The 18,957-nt window shown below is 57.8% G+C and overlaps 1 protein-coding gene across 3 annotated transcripts; it reads right to left on the reverse strand.

Annotated features, from left to right (window-relative positions):
• Window positions 1–1,195: 1,195 nt before the first annotated feature.
• On the reverse strand, window positions 1,196–15,088 carry Pear1 (platelet endothelial aggregation receptor 1). 3 transcript variants are annotated; one of them, XM_015502711.2, is made up of 23 exons: window positions 14,933–15,088; window positions 13,142–13,250; window positions 12,384–12,488; window positions 11,912–12,012; window positions 10,248–10,340; window positions 9,805–10,048; window positions 9,067–9,187; window positions 8,753–8,889; window positions 8,458–8,670; window positions 8,043–8,217; window positions 7,829–7,949; window positions 6,996–7,159; window positions 6,803–6,905; window positions 6,518–6,664; window positions 6,182–6,307; window positions 4,500–4,628; window positions 4,268–4,396; window positions 3,900–4,112; window positions 3,620–3,708; window positions 3,418–3,535; window positions 3,213–3,281; window positions 2,878–3,123; window positions 1,196–2,394 (listed from the first exon to the last, which is right to left on the reverse strand). In XM_015502711.2, exons 2-23 carry the CDS (start codon window positions 13,240–13,242, stop codon window positions 2,243–2,245), a joined length of 3,096 nt encoding a protein of 1,031 aa, XP_015358197.1. In that variant the 5' UTR covers window positions 13,243–13,250; window positions 14,933–15,088; the 3' UTR covers window positions 1,196–2,242. The 3 variants fall into 3 exon arrangements, with proteins under 3 accessions (XP_015358197.1, XP_048670637.1, XP_048670638.1); XM_048814680.1 differs by having other exon boundaries at window positions 3,900–4,133; XM_048814681.1 differs by having other exon boundaries at window positions 3,900–4,133; window positions 13,142–13,307; window positions 14,933–15,068.
• Window positions 15,089–18,957: the final 3,869 nt, after the last annotated feature.

The raw sequence follows: 18,957 nt of genomic DNA on the forward strand, positions 1-18,957 counted from the left end.
AATTACAATTCTGAAGTGTTTTCTGAGTTAACTTTCCCATAAGTCAAGTCACAATCCATATCTACTTCAAGCAAAATGAAAGGAAGTAGGTGTAGAATAATTTTAATACCATTAGTTATACATTTTATTGAAAAAAAATAATGAATTTAAGAAATCCAATTTATTACAAAAAAAAAGTACCCTCAGGAGTACAAAAGCCAATTTTCCAATTGCGTAGTAGAAGTAAATCCAGCATATCAAGTTGAAAACTAGTACAATTCTTCGTAAATACAGCTTAAGCAGAGCTTAACATTCTACTGGATTTGCAAAGATTATAAAGGAAGTATTTTTCTGCTTATCNGTGCCGCCGGTCTGTTGAGGCCGAGCCTTCGCGTCCCTCTGCCAGGACAACCGCGCGCGGCGGGCGGGCGAGCGGCGGGGGCAGTGCCGAGCACAGTGCGGCCGGCAGAGGGCGCCGCAAGTCCGAGCCAGCGGAGGGAAAGTCGGGTGGGCGGGGCCCGCTGGGTCGGAGCGGAGGGGCGGGGCTAGAGCAGAAAGGGAACTGCGGGACCCGGGGGATGCGCAACGCCAGGCGCAGGTGAACCCTAGAGGACCCGGCGTGGAGGGATCGCTGCGAAGGGAGAGGGGCCAGGACAGACAGACCCGGGGATCCTACACCGAACCAGAGCGCCCGGGATAGGGCGGGCTCAAGGTAAGGCAAAGTCACCCGGGAATTGAGCCCCGGGAACAGGGACTGGACGGCACAATGGAGCTCATGGCAGTGGGAGGACACTAAAGAAGGGAGAGTCCATGGTGGGAGCAGGTCCACTTTCCTGGGTCCGCTTACCTATCCTATAAGGAGAGAACACCTGGCGGAAAGGGCCCAGAGGCCCCGCCCCGTGGGTGTGAAGTTGGGTTTCTCTTCTCCAACACATCTATTTAGCCTCCCGGACCCCTGGGGATTCAGTCAGCTAATGAGTTGATGAGATGACCACATCCTTGGAATCTAGAATTCAAATCATCGCCTGCTGGGCCCCCTTGAAGTATATACTTTCCTGTCCCCTTCCTCTGTTCCGCCCCAGCCCATCCCCTGTAGAAGTTCACCCTTTGGGGAAGACTGGGACCTAAACAGCCCATTTACTTGCAGAACAAACAATTTACCATTGTTGGTACTTTCCAAAGTGTCACTGGTATTTTTATTCAATCAGCCACTCAGTCAAAGGGAATCATTTATTGAGTGTCTACTATGTGCCAAGGGGACCCAATATAGAACATAAACAGGAATCTTGCCTTCAGAGAGCTTACAGTCTTGTGAGGAAGGCAGAAATTAATCCAATAACCATATGAGGACATAACACATTAAGAAATAACAGGGTGCTTGGCACCCTGGAAGCCTTCTGCTGGTACCTGGAGAATGAAGACAGTTGCCATCAATGCTATAAAGGAGAGAGACCAGGGCTGGGTGGAGTGTGAAGGAGGAGTAGGAGCCAAGAGGTGGGGGAAGAAAAGCATGCAGGTGTGCCAGCCCCTGGGGTGGAATGAGGCACGGCAGACAGCAGACCTAAAGGTGTAACTGGAGGAGAGTGACCACCGTGGGCACATTTCTGGGTGAGGCTGAAGGGACAGGCCAGGCAGCAGGACCTTTGAGGCCTTCCAAAGCTCTGATTCTGACTCAAGAAACAGAGGGACACCCAGGAAGACATGACGACTTGCGGGCAAGGAGTGGCCCAGCTGCTTGCACTTCTGCAGCAGGATGGAGGAACCACCCAGTGAATGCCGGGAGCCAGCAGCAAGGCTTCCGTTGGAGCTAATGGGGGGTGGCTGCCTGCTGGCCGCCTGGTGAGGGCCTGAGGGCAGGACCCGGGGGTAGGAGTTGTACCCCTGTTAAGCCACACACACACACACACACACACACACACACGCATGCACACAGCCCAGCCCACGTGTGCACAGAAATGATACTCAATACCTGTTTTTGAAATCAGAGTCACCCAACGACATTCAACCCACAAGTTTCTGTCCACAGGGCCCCAAGGCCTTGCGGAGCAGCAGCGGGGGGAAGGGACCAGGCATCCGGCCAAACAGCGTCTCCCCGATGGGACCTGGGAGGGAGGCTCCTGCCTCGCCATTCACTTCCTTCATTAAGTGTTCGACGCCATGGCCTGCCAGTCCACTCCCTGCTCCTGGCAGGGTTCACAGGGCTGTCCCAGCCTTGGGCAGCAAGGGTCAGGTGTGCTGGCCTCTGCCATACCATCTTGGCTTCTCAGCGATCCTGGCGCCAGAGTGGGGGTGATGGGGGGTGTCGTACTGGAGGCAAGTCATAGTGTCCGGGGATGTGGCTGTTCTTGGGTGAGTCGTAGTGGCCGGGGGGCAGACCTGGAGGAAGTGGGGGCAGGGAGCCCACAGAGTCTTGATCTGGAGACAAGGGACCAGGATGAGAGGGAGATGGCTTTTTGACCTCCGACTTCTATCCTCCCACCTCCAGCTTCTTCTTCTGCCCATACAGAAGCTAACGGATGGTGCCTGGACAGAGGCCTGCCTCCCATCCCCAGCTGTGCCAGCCCCAGCCACTAGGGGGCAGGCCACCTCAGCCTGCCCACCCTGCAGGATCTGAGCATGCTCTGTCACCTGACTTGGCCTCCACTGTTCTGGGTCCCAAATCCCCCTCCCAGGTGCTACACAACCACCATTTCACATCTTCTGCCTTCCAGGTAGATAGGCTACAGGTGAGGAACAGGCTCTAAGTGTCAAGGTCACTTCCCCAACGTCATCCAAGTCTGACCCAAGCATCTTACTCTTGCATAGCTCCATCAGGCGGCCTCCCCATGGTTTCCCTCTGTCCCTTCTCCCACCACCCCCACCTCCTTGCCCCTGCACCAGGGGAGAGGGAGTGCTCACCGTGGGTCAGGGGGCTGGGCTGTTCATAGGTGCCACTGTCTCTCTGTGGCTGTGGGTGCCGCCGCCTCTGGCTGTCCCGGAATTGGAGAGGCCTGGGGGGAGACCCTGAGGGAGGGCCTTTCATCTCCACATAGCTGCTCTCCCGGGGGCCCCCTGGCAGGCCGGGCAGATCCCGGATGGTGGCATAGGGGTTCTCACTGCTCAGAGAAGCCATGCTGGCCCCCAGCTGTTCTTCAGAGATGGGCCCTAAGTATGGAGGGCAGAAGTCAGGCTGGATGGCGTCACTGGAGCCTCTGCCCGGCTCAGCCCCTCCCTCTCTGCCCCTTTGCCCATACCTTTATTATAGAAGGGGCCTGTGCCATTACCGTGGCTGTAGCTGTAACTTCGATCCAGGCGACTGCCACCTGAGAAGAGGGAGGCAGTTGGCAACCAGCCTCCGGTGTCCTCCCCAGCTCCAGGCTCCTGGGGAGGCTGGGCCTGAGCCTCCCTCCCACACACTCAGACGGGGCAGCCAGCTGGTGAGCCTCCCCAGGAGCCTACCCCTGTCCAGAGGCCGGTGCTTCCAGTCAGCAGGCAGGGTGGCGTGGTTGTCATGCCCGTGGGCTCCACCTGGCCGCTCGGGTCCCTGGAGGCTGGCGAAGAGCTGACTGCCTGGAACCTGAGGGGCACACAAGGACAGGGCTTTCCAGAGAACCAGGCCTGCGGCCAGCCCCCATGGCTGGTCCCCTCCCCCAGCACTGACCTTGTTAGGGGGCGGGGGATTCGGAGAGCACTGGGACAGGGTGTGGTAGCTGGGGTTGGAGTAGTAGTGACTGTAGCTTGGAGGGACATCTGCAGGACAGACACAGGTGCAGGGGGCGCTGGGAGATGGGCCAGGGGCCCTGGAGTTGATCTACCCAGCAGGTCAGTAACTCGGCCTCCCGTCTCCCGTCCTCCTCCCTCCTCCCTCCTCCCTCCTCCCGTGGAGTCGTGCCCCACACCCCCTCTGCCCACCACTCCTCTGGGGCCCTGTGCCAGCTCACCTGGCATGACATACTCGGAGCCATCCAGCCGTCCAGTGCTGTAGGCCACCGCCAGGTGCTGGTGCTCCTTGCCCTTTTGCCAATGGCGGTAGCCAATGAACAGTGCCACCAGGGCCACTACCAGGGAGCCCAGCACTGCAACGCCGATCACTGCGCCCAGTGAGTTATAGGCCACAGGGGAGGTAGGCATCATGGTGAAGGGCTCCTGGCTCCCTGTGTGACAGGGAAGAGCACCTGGAGGGGCATCTAGGCCCTGCTGGTGAGCTTGGGTGCACGCATGGGAGGGGCGCCCAATAGGAGGGCAGGGGTGAGGGCGCTGGGTCCTAGTTCCCTGGGGACAGGGAGGGTATGGGAGGCTCGGAACTCACCAATCCTGCAAGGTGCACCACTGTGCCCTGGGGGACACACACAGGCGCCAGTCTCTGGGTGGCACCGCTCTCCTGGACCACACTGGCATGGCTGGGAGCAGTTGGCACCAAACACCCCTGGGGGGCAGCCTGGGGAGGGAGCCAGAGCAAACCGGATCACGGGAGCCGAGAGGTCAGTAACTTGGCCTCCTGTCTGGCAAGGGCATGGGCACGGTACCCCTTCTGTTGGTACCTTCCAAGCAATGGAGTCCGGTCCAGCCTGGGGCACAGATGCAGCTTCCATTCTGGGGGTGGCAGGTCCCACCGTGGTGACACTGGCAGGCCTGGGCACAGTTGGTTCCCCAGTGGCCTAGGGGGCATACTGCAGGAGACAAGGGGCCTGTCTATGGGCTGGGGTCATCCACTCCTGGATGTCATCTCAGCCCCCAGCATTACTGAAGTCTTTAGCTCAGCCTTGGTCCCCAGGAAGACACTCAGGCTCTGAGCGGCACACAGGGATGACTCACGGATGTTTGACTGCAGTCCCATCCCTCCAGTGAGCTCCAGACCCCGTGCCCATCCACCCACCCAACATCTCACTTGACTATCTAATAGCCATTCGAAAACAAGGAGCCCCGGGCCGGGTTTGCTGGATTGCTTAGCTCTGAGCATGGTGGGTTTTGTTGTTAGGTTTCTTCTTCTTCCTTCCTTCCCCCTCCCCCTCCCCCTCCTCCTCCTTTTTGGTACTGGGGATTAAACCCAAGGGTGCTTAACCACTGAGGCACATCCCTGCTCTTTTTATTTTTCATCTCTCACTAAGTTGCTTAGGGACTCACTAAATTGCTGAGGCTGGCCTCAAAATTTTGATCCTCCTGCTTCAGCCTCTGGAGCCACAGGGATTATATGATTATCTGCTTTGTTTCGCTTCAACATAAGAAGGAAGTAATGTCCATCATATTTCGTGGATTTTTTTTGGTGGGGGGAGTTTTTGATTGGTACTGGGGATGGAACCCAGGGCACTCTACAACTGAGCTACACCACCCCAGCCATTTTTATTATTTTTTTTTTATTTTGAGACAGAGTCTCACTAAATTGCTGAGGCTGATCTTGAACTTGTGATCCTCCTGCCTCAGCCTCCCAAATTGCTGGGATTACAGATGTGTGCCACCTTAATTGGCTTGATGCATTAATTTTGTGTATCTGATGTAAATAAATAGTTGTTACTGGGCTTTTTTACCCTGACTGCTGGGAAGCTCAATCCAGCCTTTTTCAAGGCAGCAGCCTCTTACTTCTCCTTTTGCTTTACTTGGTGTTTTTAGACTAGTTTTTTCCATGATCATCTTCATATACTTATGTGGGAGAGAGACCACATATAAATAAATAAAGATAAACTTAAATGTGCAAATGTGCAAATGGTGCTGGACGTGGTGGCACACATCTGTAATCCCAGCAACTTGGGAGGCTGAGGCAGGAGGATCCCAAGTTTGAGGCTAGCCTCAGCAATTTAGCAAGGCCCTGTCTCAAAATAAATGATTAAAAAGGGCTGGGGATATGGCTCAGTGGTAAAGCACCCCTGGGTTCAATCCCTGGTACCAAAATAAATAAATAAGAGGGGGGGGGAAAGCATGCCCAAAATTGAGCTTAGGATTTCCCCTGCTCCCATAGAATACTGCTCTTTCCAGGCTTCTTGCACCAAAGGGCAGGAAATTTTTTCTCCTGATCTGTTTTGATGCATCCTCAGAGCCTAAAACCAATACCCACCATGTAGGTGATGCCCAGTAAATATTCACTCATATTGTTCACATAAATAACTGAATCGGCATGGCTCCAGAGAAACATATGCTCTGCCCAGGAGCAGGGAAACAGAGACCACCCATCCTCAGCCCACCTGCTCAGCACGCACACACACGCTCAGACACACAAGCTGCAACATACGTTGGGAGCAGTCAGGGCCCGTCCAGCCAGCCAGGCAGTAGCAGGTCCCATCCGAGGGGTGGCAGGAGGAGTGGTTATTACACTTGCAGGGTACGCAGCGTTTGCCATAGCGGCCAGGTGGGCAGGCTGAGAAAAGGGGTGCATAGTGGTTGAGGACAGGTGTCAACCGACCAATCAACCCTTGACCCCACTGTCTCCCTCCCTCCCTCCTGCTGTACCAACTGTCCTGATGATGGAGTCAGAGGAAGAGACCAAGAAGGACAGGGTGGGGACTTCTGTTATCTGGCATTGCTATGTACCCTGCTGTGGTCAGGAGAGGGTGGTGGGGAGACTCACGTCTCTGGCAGGAGGGGCCTCGAAATCCAGGTGCACACACACAACTGCCACTTTCAGGGACACAGGTGCCTCCATTCTTGCAGGTGCAGGTATTGCTACAGTTGGCTCCCCAGAAGCCCTCGGGGCAGGGCAGGTGGCAGCGGTTACCTGTGTGAGAGACAGTGGTAGGTTGAGGCTGGTCTGGGTGCCCTCCTGTTCCATGTCCCCTCTTCTAGACACATTTCCTATGGGATGCATCCCCCCACTCTGCAGAAGACCTGAGTCCTGGTCACCTAGAATACTCACCCATCCAGCCAGCCTGGCATTGGCAGTGTCCATGGACCGGGTCACAGCCATCAGAATGGTCACAGTCACAGTGACTGGCACAACCTTTGCCAAACTGCCCCTTCTAGAAGAGGAAACGGAAGATAGGGTAGGCTGGTCAGCTGGAGAGGCCATTGCCCGCCCCTCCCCAAGGCAGCAGGCTGTGAGCACTCACCGGGCAGGGCAGCTGGCAGCGGGCCCCGTGCCACCCTGGGGTGCAGGTACAGGCACCAGTTTGGGGGCTACAGACTCCGTCATGGGCACACTGGCAGCTGGCATTGCAGTTGAAGCCCCAGGATCCAGGCAGGCAGGGCACAGAACAGTTCCCACGCTGCCAACCTGGAGAGAAGCCTATTAGTGGGTGTGGGGACCTAGGTCCCCTCCAGAGCAAGCACATCAGGGAGACGGCTGTGCTGAGCGGGAGGCTGGGAGGGAGGACGCTCAGGGCACCGCACACGAGACAAACATAAGAAACATTAGATGCTGAACAGAAGGCTAAACGATTTCAGTGATGCACCACCCCACCTGAGGTCTGGGGCCTCTCTTACATAAAACAAAAGAGTTAGGCAACAACCCACATGTTTCCAGAGGCCCCATCAGGAAACTAAAGTAGTTATCTCAAACACGTGGAAGCCAATAGGGAACGGTGGGGACTGGGGACTTGATGCTTGTGAGATTCAATAGCTAGCAAACATCAGCCCAGAGGTTGCCAATATGTCACCCCTGGTAGATCTGGGAGGCCCTTCCTGGTGTTGCCATTGTGTGTTTCTGTATAAACCAGAGGGTAGATATTTACCCATGAGGGGCATTCTCACCCGCGCCTTTAAAGACAAGTATGATGTCTGTGACTGAAGAAAGCGAAGTGGACATTCCCCGAAGGAAATAGCCCGGACACTTTCCCACAGTCCAGCTGCTGCCTAGGAAGCTCCGCCCTTATCCTGCAGCCTCTCTGGAGCTTGGCCGGCCCCGCCCCTCGAGCCTCCCCTTCGGGAGGCCGCATCCCTTTACCTTCCTTGCAGATGCAGGAGCCGTCGAGGGGTGAGCAGGCGATGGCATTTTCGCAGGAGCAGCGCGAGGAGCAGTTGAACCCATAAGTGTCGGGAGGACAGAGGCTGGCGCAGTGAGGCCCCTGAGAACGGGTGGGCGGGCCGGTGAGGGTGAAGGCCGGGCTCCACGGCCCCACCCCCCGCCCCCCACCCCCGCTCTGGGCCGCAGGCCTCACCGTGTAGCCGGGAGCGCACCGGCAGAGGCCGCTGTCGGCCAGGCAGACGCCGCCGTGCAGGCAGAGGCAGTGCTCCTGGCAACCCGGCCCGTGCGTGTCCTGCGGGCAGCTCTCGTTGCAGTGGAGGCCGGCCCAGCCCGGGCGGCAGGAGCACTCCCCGTGCATCGGGTGGCAGCTGTGAGCGGAGGCGGGACGTGGCACGGTCATCGAGTAGGGAAGCTGTGTCTCCAGAGCGGGGCTGGGGCAGGGAAGGGTGCCCAGGGCGCCCCCCAACACCCAGAGTCTCCCCTTTTCCCTTCTGTGCCATCTGTGCCCCACTTGGCCACACCCCGGCGCTGTTCGTCATTCGGGCCCCTCCATCCTCGAAGACCTCTCCCTCTGGCTCCCTGGCCCTTTGATCGCGTGCGCGGCCCACCTGAGACTGTGCTCCGGGTCGCAGGTGCAGGACGACTGACATCCGAGGCCGTACCGGCCGTCGGGGCAGAGGCGCTCCGCACAGCGGTCCCCGGTGAAGCCGTGCTCGCACAGGCACGCGCCGTTGGCCGGGAAGCAGCGGGCGCCTGAGGCGCAGTCGCACGTTTCAGCACAGTCCTGGCCAAAGCGGCCCACTGGGCACTCCTCGTGGCACCTGGGCACGACACTGAGTGAATCTGGCTGCGCCCACCTCCTTGTTCTCCCCCGCCGCCTCCACGCATGTCCCCGCCACTCACCGATCCCCCGTGTAGCCTGGAGCGCAGCGGCACTGTCCAGTGAATCGGTCACAGAGGCCACCATTGTGGCAGAGACATTCCTGGGAGCAGTTGGGTCCATGAAAGCCCTCTGGGCAGGGCAGGGAGCAGATGATGCCCTATGGGGGTAAGAGGTTGGCAGAGCCCCAGGTACCCAGATGGCTCCTCATGGCCACAGAACCCCCTTGATACCCTCATTGCCATACACCTTTCCAGGGTCCCAAGAGCCCACCCTCTCTGGAGCCTGAATTGTCCTCAAATTCCCACCCCATAACCACATACCCCACCCTTCATACCATCCAGCCAGGTGGGCAGCTGCAGGAGCCCTGGGAGTCCTGGAAGATACCCCCATTTTGGCAAGGAGAGGTGCTGGGACAGAAGAAGCCAGCCGTGCCCTGGGGACAGGACACATCACAGCTGCAGGACAGAGCAGGTGAGATCAGAGCAGGTGAGATCAGGTAGAGAAAGCAGCATCCACTCCCCCCACACACACTTTCCTCCAAGGCTGGTCACCTGTACTCAGGCCCTGACTGGGGGGAAAGTCTGTCCTGGGCCTCAGTGATTCACACCTGCTGTTCCTGCTGGGGAGTCCCACCCACCCCCTTCCCTCCAGGGACTATAGGAGGCAGAAAGCAAAAGTTTCCGGGTCTAGAAACAGCAGGGGTACCCCTGCACCAGCAGGCAGCCAGAGCCAAAGGCTGGGGTGCATATTTGCTTCTCACGCACCCCAAGCTCATGCGCTTCTCCTTCTCAGGCTGGCCCTTCTTTCCCGCACATGCTATCTCATGCTGTGGTCACAGCCGCCCTTCCAGAGGGACAGCTCTGCTCCCACTGTGCAGTCGGAAGACAAACTCCCCAAGAGTCAATAATCTGATAAAGGTTGCTCAGCTAGTGAGTGGCAGACCCGGGGTTAGGATCCTGGCCTCCCAACTTCCTTCCCAGCTTTGGGACTCTGAGTCCCCCGTCTCTCCTCATCCGTGTGTGCAGTCCTGAGCCAGGGACCCCCTCAGTGTGTTGTTCCCCACATTACCCACCTGGGCCCCGTTCTCCCTGGAGGGCAGAAGCAGGCTCCGGTCTGGGGATCGCAGGGTGCCCCGTGACACTGGCAGCTGAACCGGCAGGCAGGGCCATAGTAGCCAGGGGAACAAGGCCGAAGGCAGTTGGGAGGCTGCAGGCCAGGAGGGCAAGAACATACCCCGCTCTTGGGGTCACAGGAGCTGCTGTTGCCACAGCCGCAGGGCTTGTCACACCGTGGCCCCCACACCCCGGGACCACACTCTGTGGGATAAGGAGGATGGAAGGGAATCACCAGGGGCCACGCCCCTCCCCAGCCTAGCCCTGTGTGTCCCTGGGCCCCATACCCATCCCCTCTACCACAGCTCCAGAAAAGGCAGAAAGGACTCTGGGTAATTGCCCTGGGGTCCAAAGCACCTGTGTCCTGGCAGGGAGGCCATCCCTGAGGTTACCAGCCACTCACCGCTAGAGCAATCGTCACCCTTCCAGCCTGGTGCACACTGGCACTGGTTGGGCGCCACACAGCGGCCATGGACACATTCCTGGGCACAGAGCGCTGAGGCAGAGATGAGGGTGATGAGAAGATGCCTCTCCCCCTGCCCTTCCCAACTGTCATCTCTGAACCTTCCTCCCAACGCATCTTCCTCCCTTACCAGGGGCCTGCACTTCTCTATGCACCAATTTGTGTTTTTTTGTTTGTGTGTTTGTTTTGTTTTTGTGTTGTGTGTGGGAGGGGATACTGGGATGCTGGGAGCCATTAGCCAAGTAGGTATGACAATTTCCTTGCCAGCGTACCCCATGTTGCAGTGACATTGAATGTAGGTGACCTTGCTCAAGGACCAAGGCGGATTAGGGTGTTCCCGGTTTAAGATAATCGTGTTTAGGGCGTTCCCAGTTTAGGTTCCAGGTTTAAGGTTTAAGATTATTCCTGCTGGGAATAGGGCGTATCCTGCTGCCTGAGTTCCCCTTGAGTTCTCACAGGATTCAGAGTATATTTTGGGAGACAGAAGCCCAGTGGAGGTGGATTTGGGCAGAGAACGTGGATTTGGGCAGAGAACGTGGATTTCCCCAGAACGTGTTTGTATACGGCTGGTGTGAGTTCGGGAATAAAGAGTTGCTGTTTGAATCTGCAAGCTGTGTGGTGGCTCGTGATTTTGTGCCCAGCCAGACTGCGGCACTGGGAGTTAAACCCAGGGGTGCTCTACCACTGAGCTGCAGTCCCTGTTTATTATTTTTAAATTTTGAGTCAGGGTCTCACTAAGTCAATGAAGCTGGCCTTGAATTTGAGATCCTCCTGCCTCAGCCTCCCAAATTACTGGGATTATGGGCATGCATAGTCCACCAGTTCTGTCCTAGGATAAAGAAGGACTGAGGGCAGCAACTCAGTGGCAGAACATGACAAGATGCCAGGGCTCCGGCTCCCCAGTCCCTTTTTGTGAAAATTTCTAAAATTTTGTTGGGAAATTGGGTGGAGGTCTTGAGGTGGGGTCTGGACATGGATGATGTCAGAGAGAGGGTAGGGGCCAAGGCTGGGGCTGGGCCAGGCTGGGAAGGGGTGTCTGCAGGGGCTGGTGGTGGGTTGGGGCTGAGGGAAGTGGGGAAAGAGGAGGGCAGGTTCCAGTTTGGGGGTACAGGGTGCTGGGGCAGACGGCAGGCAGGAGAGACTGAATGGTGACAAGTCAGAGCTAGATAGCAACAGAAAGAGACAGAGAAGGACCCAGAGACCAGGCCCTGAGACACAATGAGAGACACTGAGACAGAAGGAGAGCTCTGCGACACAGATGCAGAGAGAGCCTGCTCAGGGGCATGGACAGACAGACAAGTCCACTGGAGATAAAGGTTCAAAGCAGCAATGGAAGGAGGTGCCGCTCAAGACTCTGGGGACCCTAAGCTCCTTGGCTAGGTTGAAACTGGAAGTCCAGCTTTGTGTCTTGCCAGTGTAGCCAGAAGATGAATGGCCTCCAGGGCAAGGCAAACCCAGCCTCCATCTCCAGACAGTCTCTGCTGGCACAGGGGGATACTTGAAGGGGCACAGGAGTAGCCTCACCCGGTGGGAACACGGAAGAATTAAGAAGGGTCAGCTCAGCCCCCGCCCATTCTGGACTGCCCTGGCCAACACGGACTCACGGACACAGGTCCCGCTGCTCTCGTAGAAGCCCTGGCAGCACTGCAAGCGCGGGCGGTGGCCCGTCTTTACCACCTGCCGATACACAGTCCGGTAGACGACCCTGGGGAAACCCAGGAGGTAACCCTCAGAGCGCCCGCCGAGGCCAAGCTGCCCACCCTCACCACGGGGCAGCACTTGGAGGTGGGGAGCCTCGAATGTTTCCTCCTTGCCCCTCCCCCCCACAAGGCAACACACCACACACGCACGGACACACGTGCACATCTATGGCCCAGACACACGTGCACACCTATGACCGGACACACACTCGGCACAGACCACAGCGCACCTTGCTGGGAATGAGTGGGTGTCTTGAGGCCAGAAGTGTCCTCTGAACCCTAAAGGTTCTAAGAAGAGAATGGGGGGGGGGGCAGGGACCAGACCAGGGCAGAGACCCGGGCAGGCCACCTGCCTGTGGACGAGAGGGGCACTCACGTGGGCTGGGAGCAGGTTTGGGGGCCCTCCCAGGGCCTGTCACAGGGCTCCGAGGGGTGGAGGCTGAACGGGCGGGAGTGGGACTCCTTGGTGGTCGTAGTGAAGCTGGCAGGAAGGACAGGTCAGAGGGCAAGGCAAGGAGGGAATCGGGGGCCAGGGCTTGGCCATAGTAGGAATCAACACCCCAACATTTAGGCTTGCTCCCCAAACCCAGAATGGGACCCTCACCCTGCCCCACCTCTCACATGCAGAGGGCTCCTCCCAGACTTGGAATATTCCTGGGGCCCCGCCCATGGGAGCTCCCCTGACACCCTATTGGATGAGACCCATGGACCCTTTATCTCTCCTCCCCCTCCTTACAAGGGAGGACCTCGCTGGGCCTGAGCTGCCCGCCCAGCTGGTGGTGTTGGGTGGAAGCATTTCTGGCTAAATTCTGCCCTGGCTCTTGTTTCCCAGCCTTGTCCCTCTTCATTCCCCGGGGTCAGCCCCTCTGCTTGGTCCACAATGAAAGGCTCCCCACGGCGGGCGCCCCGTCCTGCCGCGGACCTCCCACGGGGACCCAGGGAGGGAATAAGGAAAGGACAGAGTCTGAGAGGGGACAAATGAGACTGAGATGAGGTCAGAGATGGGGAAGGGGTCCGAGACAGGCCACAGAGGGGAGCAGAGAGAGCAGAAACAGAAAGAGAAGGCAGGAGCCAGGGACCCTTAGGGACCACCAGGGGGCTTGGGCTTGGTATTAAAAGGCACAGAGCCCTCACCTTTCCCAGAAGCTGCAGGCATTGGGATCACTGGAGCTGAGCGTCCTGGCCAGTCCCAGGCCTAGGGCCAGGAGAAGGAGGGTCCGCAGAGGTGGCAACATTGCAGAGCCTGCATCAGAGCCAGTGTCAGCAGGTGAGGGCACAGTAGCAGCCTGGGGGACAGCGTCTGCAGAGATCTGGGCAGTGGGCATGCAGGAGAGCCAGCCGCACACCTCTGGGCCTCTGGCCCTGTGCCTGCAGGGCTCCAGTTCCCCTGGATCCTACTCCTGGGTGGGGACCGCACCCAGGCCTCCAGGTCTTAGCTCATCATTTGCTTCCCCCAGCCCTCGTTCTCCCTGAAGCACTCAACTTCCACGGCCTGGCACAAATGCCACCCATTCTTTTCTGCTCAGCTCCCTGACCCTCACTGGCCCACTGCCCCACCCATCTCTGCTAGAGCCCCCAGGACCATTCACCCAGACACGGCCATTCTCATGCCTGTTCCCTGATCATGACCTCCAGAGGCGAGGACCCAGGGCCCTCTGTCTGATTCCCCAGCCCCTAGCCCAGTGCACACCGGACCACTTTGTTATCGGGACCAAGATATGAGATTGGAACCACAGGGGGCAGTTCTAGGATGCAGATGGGCTCAGAGAGAGATTTCCAACAGCCGGAGCAATTCAGTAATGGAACTGGCTACCCAGATGGTAAGCTCCCCATCCTTGGATATATGCAGGCGGAAGCCAAACCACTCGGATGAAATGTAGTCAGGGGGTTCCTGCTATATGGGGTGGGAGTAGGGCTGGGTCCAGGTGACCTTAAGACCCCCAGTGTGCTGCAGCCAGGGCCTAAGGGGCTCGGAGAGGCCATTATGTGCATCTCTTCCCAACTTGACATCAAGTTCAGTGATGTCACCTTAGTAGCTTGAAATCAGGCATGGGGAGCAGGGGTATTTATACCACTGGGCCCACTTAGGTGGGGGAATCAGACCTGTGGCCCGGTCCCCAGCCATAACCAGATGTCCCTCACAGTCTACCCAGGGCACCACCTCACCAAGGCCAATTCTCTCCCCCCAAAGCCAGTTGTGAAACATCTGCCAACATACCCCTGCCCCCAACTCTAGGCATTAAACCCGGGAGATCCCCATGCTGGCCTCGGATCAGGGGAGAGCTGAGCCCCACCTCCTCCGACAGCCCGGCCATCACTGGGAAACAGGCTCCTTTCCATCTCCACCACCCTGGCCTCGCCCAGTGCATTGGAAGAGGATCAGGACTTCAGATGGATCTGCTCTCTGGGCTCCTCAACTGGGGAGAACTGCTTTCTGAATTCGTTTGCCGTGTTCCTAAAACTTGCCCTGACTCCCTGAGGCTCCAACATCTGCTTGTAATTTTCCCAAGAAGAAAGGTCACGGTTGCAGGCCCCCTGCCCCCCTGAGTATCTCTGGAATGCCTGCTGCGGGCTCCTCCCCTTGCCCCCCACCCACACACTTCCAGGGACCCCACAGCCTGCTCCGCTCCAGTCAGGAGGCCCCTTCCCTGCAGGTCTGGGTCTGGTTAGGCCTCCGACTTAACCCTGCTCCTCCCGATCCGATCCGCCAGCAGTCGGACCTCATCCTCATCTAGAGCAGAGCCCCCCACTCCCAGGTTCCCATCCTGCAGGGCCAATTTCCACCCACCCCCTCCAGTCACACAGGGGCACTGTGGCCCTCTCACACAGGTCACCTTGCCCCGCCACACCTCCCTCAGGGCCAGTGTCCACCTCTTAGCCTTCCCGGCGCTTTTCCCATCCTCCCTCGGTCCCCAAGAAGCTCACCCGGTGGGGCCCACGGATTTCAGATGAGGCAGAAGCCTGGTAGGAACCTCGCAGGGAGGAGTGGGCGGGCAGAGGATGTCCAGGGAGATCCCAGCACTGGGGATGTAGAGCCTGAAAACAGGAAATAGAGCCTGGCGGGGAATGTGGGAGACAGGGACGATGGGGTGGGGGTGGGGACGCTGCATCTCCCACCACCCTGGCGTGATGGTGGAGCACAGGGGCAGGGCCAGGGCAGGCCTTCTAGTGGCACTGTGGCCCACTCAGTTGAGGGAATCGGACCTGTGCCCAATCCCCAGGCCATAGTCAGATGTCCCTCACAGTCTACCCAGGGCACCTACATCACCCCACACATCCCCAAACTGTCCCTTCTCTCCAGCGCCCCCCTCCAGGACTCAGTCTGGCCAGTATCAGCTGACCTTCTCCCCATGTCCCCCAAGGGTTCTCAGCAGGCAGGTCCCCGTGGACAGGCCCCTTAACCCTCCACACATCTCCACTCTCTTGGTCTTCACCGTCCCAGCCCTGGCCCTGGACAGGAGCTCAATCTATCTGGAGCCAGGATGTCACCCCTGTCCCCAAGTAACCCTCATCTCCTAAGCCATATAGGTCCTCCCTGGACTTAACCCCTGCCCTGAATTTGTCCCCAGAGCCATGTGGGGGGTGTGTGGACAAAGCCCAAGGAAGGAAGGACTTAAGGTGAGGTACATGTAGCCGAGCGGCCAAGCCCAGAAAAATCCTTCCCTGTTCACATCAGCCCTAGCCCCCAGCCAGTGTCCCTGAAGAAACAGTCCACCTAGGGGCTCTGACATGGACCCACAGAGGATGCGGCATGGAGCAGGGTGGCTGGGAGCCGACTGGGAGGTTGGCTGGCCACTGGTGGCCAGATCTCCAGATCTGCCTCTCCAAGGTCTTCGGGGTAGGGCTGAGTGCGGAGGAGAAATCAGCTTCAGAGCCCAGGACTGGGAGCCAAGGTGGTGTCAAAGAGGCCAGTGGGTGGCCACGGGGGAGGGCAGGGGGAGATGGGGGTCCTGGCAGGGAGAGGAAGGGCTTGGCCGAAACCTTCCCAGCCCTGAGGAGGGAGCACAGGCCAGGCCAGAGCCCAGAGCGGGTTCCATTGGAGCCTTTGCTCCCAGGGACTGGGGCACCTGAGGTCCTGTCCCAGGCTCCCCCAGCCCCCTTCCAGCCTGGGCAGCATTGGGCCTGGTGTGACCACACGGGATCCCCTCAGGGGGTTCGTCACCCAACGCCAGCTCCCTGCCTGCTCTGTCCTGGGGCCTCAGTACACTGCCCCACTGCAGGCCCCCCTTCCTCCCCCACAGAGCCCCCTCCCCTACTCAACCCCATCGTCCACTAGACCTCTCTCTGGTTTGATGGTCCAAACACCTGGTCTCATAACAAAACTAAAGGCCACCCCATGTATCCTTTCCTGTGTGGGGACAGGCAGGGTGCTGAGCGATTTGCCTGAATCATCACTTTTAAAGCAGTCATCCAGCCACTGGGGAGGCTGAGGCAGGATGATCACAAGTTCAAGGCCAGCCTGGGCAACTTAGTGACGCCCTGTCTCAAAAAATAAAAAGGGGCCGGGAGTGGTAGAGCATGTCTGTAATCCCAGCAGCTCGGAGGCAGAGGCAAGAGGGTTGAGAGTTCAAAGCCAGCCTCAGCAAAAGCGAGGTGCTAAGCAACTCAGTGAGACCCTGTCTCTACATAAAATACAAAATAAGGCTGGGGATGTTGCTCAGTGGTTAGTGCCTCTGAGCGCAATTCCTGGTACCCCCAAAATAATAAATAAATAAATAATCTTTAAAAATCTGGGAGCCAGACATGGTGGCACACATCTGTAATCTCAGTGGCTGGGGAGGCCGAGGCAGGGGGGTTGTGAGTTCAAAGCCAGCCTCAGTAACTTGGCAAGTCCTAAGCAACCCTGACTCTAAATAAAAAGTAAAAAGATCTGGGGATGTGGCTCCATGGTTAAGCACCCTGGGTTCAATCCCCAGTACCAAAAAAAAAAAAAAAAAGGGGCTCATCTATAGCAGAAGTCTAAGACTAACGTAGTATTGCTCAGATAGAAACGAATGACCTGTGACTCTGCACTTATGTAAATAGATTTGCCCTGGAAATCATGCATCTTCTTAGGCATTTGAATCTTTCTGTTTATCTGTATGGGAACCAAGAAAGGGGTTTGCTAACTAAGGTAAACTTGAGCCCATGTACCAGACACAGCGGTCTCTGCATCACCCACCATCTCTTCTCCATTAGCAAAGGGGTTGAATGGGCTGAGGATAGAGACCGCTTCTCACCNCTGTGTCCCTCACAAGCTCCGTGACCCCGGTTACACCACTCAAGCCGGCTGAGCCTCAAACTCGTCTGCATAAAGGAGGCCCCTCACATCTCCCAGGATCTGGCAAGTTGGGGTCACGATTCTGGTGACCACTCTGGAACAGAGACTCAGGCTCTTTGCCTTTTGTTCGGGGTGGGGGTTACCGGGGATTGAACTCAGGGCACTAACCACTGAGCCACACCCCCAGCCCTATTTTGTGTCTTATTTAGAGACAGGATCTCACTGAGCTGCTTAGCACCTTGCTTCTGCTTTGCCCAGGCTGCTCCGGGCCACACGCCACCCAGTCCCCACATGCACACCGCCATACACACAAGCACAGCGCTCCTCCCGTGTCCAGCCGGGCTGAGCGCTCGGCACGCCAGGCAGGTCTGGCGGATGGAGGAACAGGAAGCCCGCGCGTGCAGAGGCCGGCGGGAGGCAGCAGGGCTCCAGAGCTGGCCTTGTGTTCTCGGTGGCTCAGGAAACAGAAGCTCGAGGGTCCCCAGTCTGACCTGTTTACTCATCAGGAAATTGCAGGGATTCTGATTCACCAACCATCTACTGGAGGTTGGCGCCAGTGCCAGTCCCAACCCTCGCCACCACCCAGGAAGGTGCTGGTGATTATCGTCCCCGTCTCACAGGTCAGATGACTTGCCCGAAGGCGAGGACCTCTGGCCCACCCTGCTCACCGCCACTCCTAGATCATCCTAAGAAAGGACGACACTATTCTGGCCACTGCCTCCCTCTACCACCTTCCGTGGCTCCCATCACAGGAAAGGCAGCCCAGTGTCCAGCTTTATGGTCTAGCTCTCTGCTTCTAACACGCTGGACAGCATGCGGCTCCCACACGCCTCTCACCACACAGGGACCTTTATGCAATGTCCCCACTGCCCCCTGAATGCCCAGGTCCTCCCCAGCCTCTTCAAGGAGACCCCCACCTTCACTGGCTCAAACCTCCTCAGTTCCTCCCCACGCTCAAGGCCTTCTTGTAGGCTCCCGATCAACATGGACCCTGCAGTCCAGAGGATCCCTGGAGCCTTGTCCCCTAGCTCTGCCCTGGGGCTGGCTCCAAACCCAATACTTCTCCAAACCTCACCAAAGTCTGCACTAGGGGCAGGTGGAAATAACCCAGCCCCCCAGGAGTTCACCGCCTGGTGCACCCAGGGCTGGGGACTGAGTGACTGAAGGATAAATCCCACCTGTGGCAGCTGCTTTTGCACCAGGCTGCAGTCCCTCAGGGCTGGAGACGTGGCTCATGGCAGAGCACTTGCCTAGCATGCACGAGGCCCTGGGTTCGATCCTCAGGAACTCGCATGTGCACGCGCGCGCGCGCGCGCGCGCGCGCACACACACACACACACACACACACACACTGCCTTGCAGATCTCTCTCCTCTCCGAGCTCTGTTCGTGGGCTATGTCTCCTCCCAGCTCCCATCCTACGAGCCATGGTGGATTTTGCTTGTGGTGCTGGGTTCAAGTCCAGGATCTCATATATACTAGGCAAGTGCCCCGCCACTGAGCCACACCCCACCCCAGCCATGACGGGTTTTGTTTTGTTGGCGTCTGCAGGGCTGGGCATGGAATTCAGGTGCCCACCACCATTATGCTACTTTTTAATTTCTTATCAGCCCTTTTTAATTTTTATTGCCTAATTGCCCAGGCCGGCCTCAAATTTGTGATCCTCCTGCCTCAGCCTCCTGAATCACTGG

This window comes from Marmota marmota, unplaced genomic scaffold, assembly GCF_001458135.2.
Source record: "Marmota marmota marmota unplaced genomic scaffold, marMar, whole genome shotgun sequence".
NCBI classification, from domain to species: Eukaryota; Metazoa; Chordata; class Mammalia; order Rodentia; family Sciuridae; genus Marmota; species Marmota marmota.

Excerpts from the sequence above, each read along its gene's own strand:
- Pear1 (XM_048814680.1), bottom strand. The coding sequence starts at position 13,242 with ATGTTGCCACCTCTGCGGACCCTCCTTCTCCTGGCCCTAGGCCTGGGA. Across the intron at positions 6,665-6,802 it reads ATGCCAGGCTGGCTGGATGG|GTAACCGCTGCCACCTGCCC; the intron begins GTGAGTATTCTA and ends TCTCTCACACAG. Across the intron at positions 3,282-3,417 it reads GCACCGGCCTCTGGACAGGG|GTGGCAGTCGCCTGGATCGA; the intron begins GTAGGCTCCTGG and ends CCCTCTTCTCAG.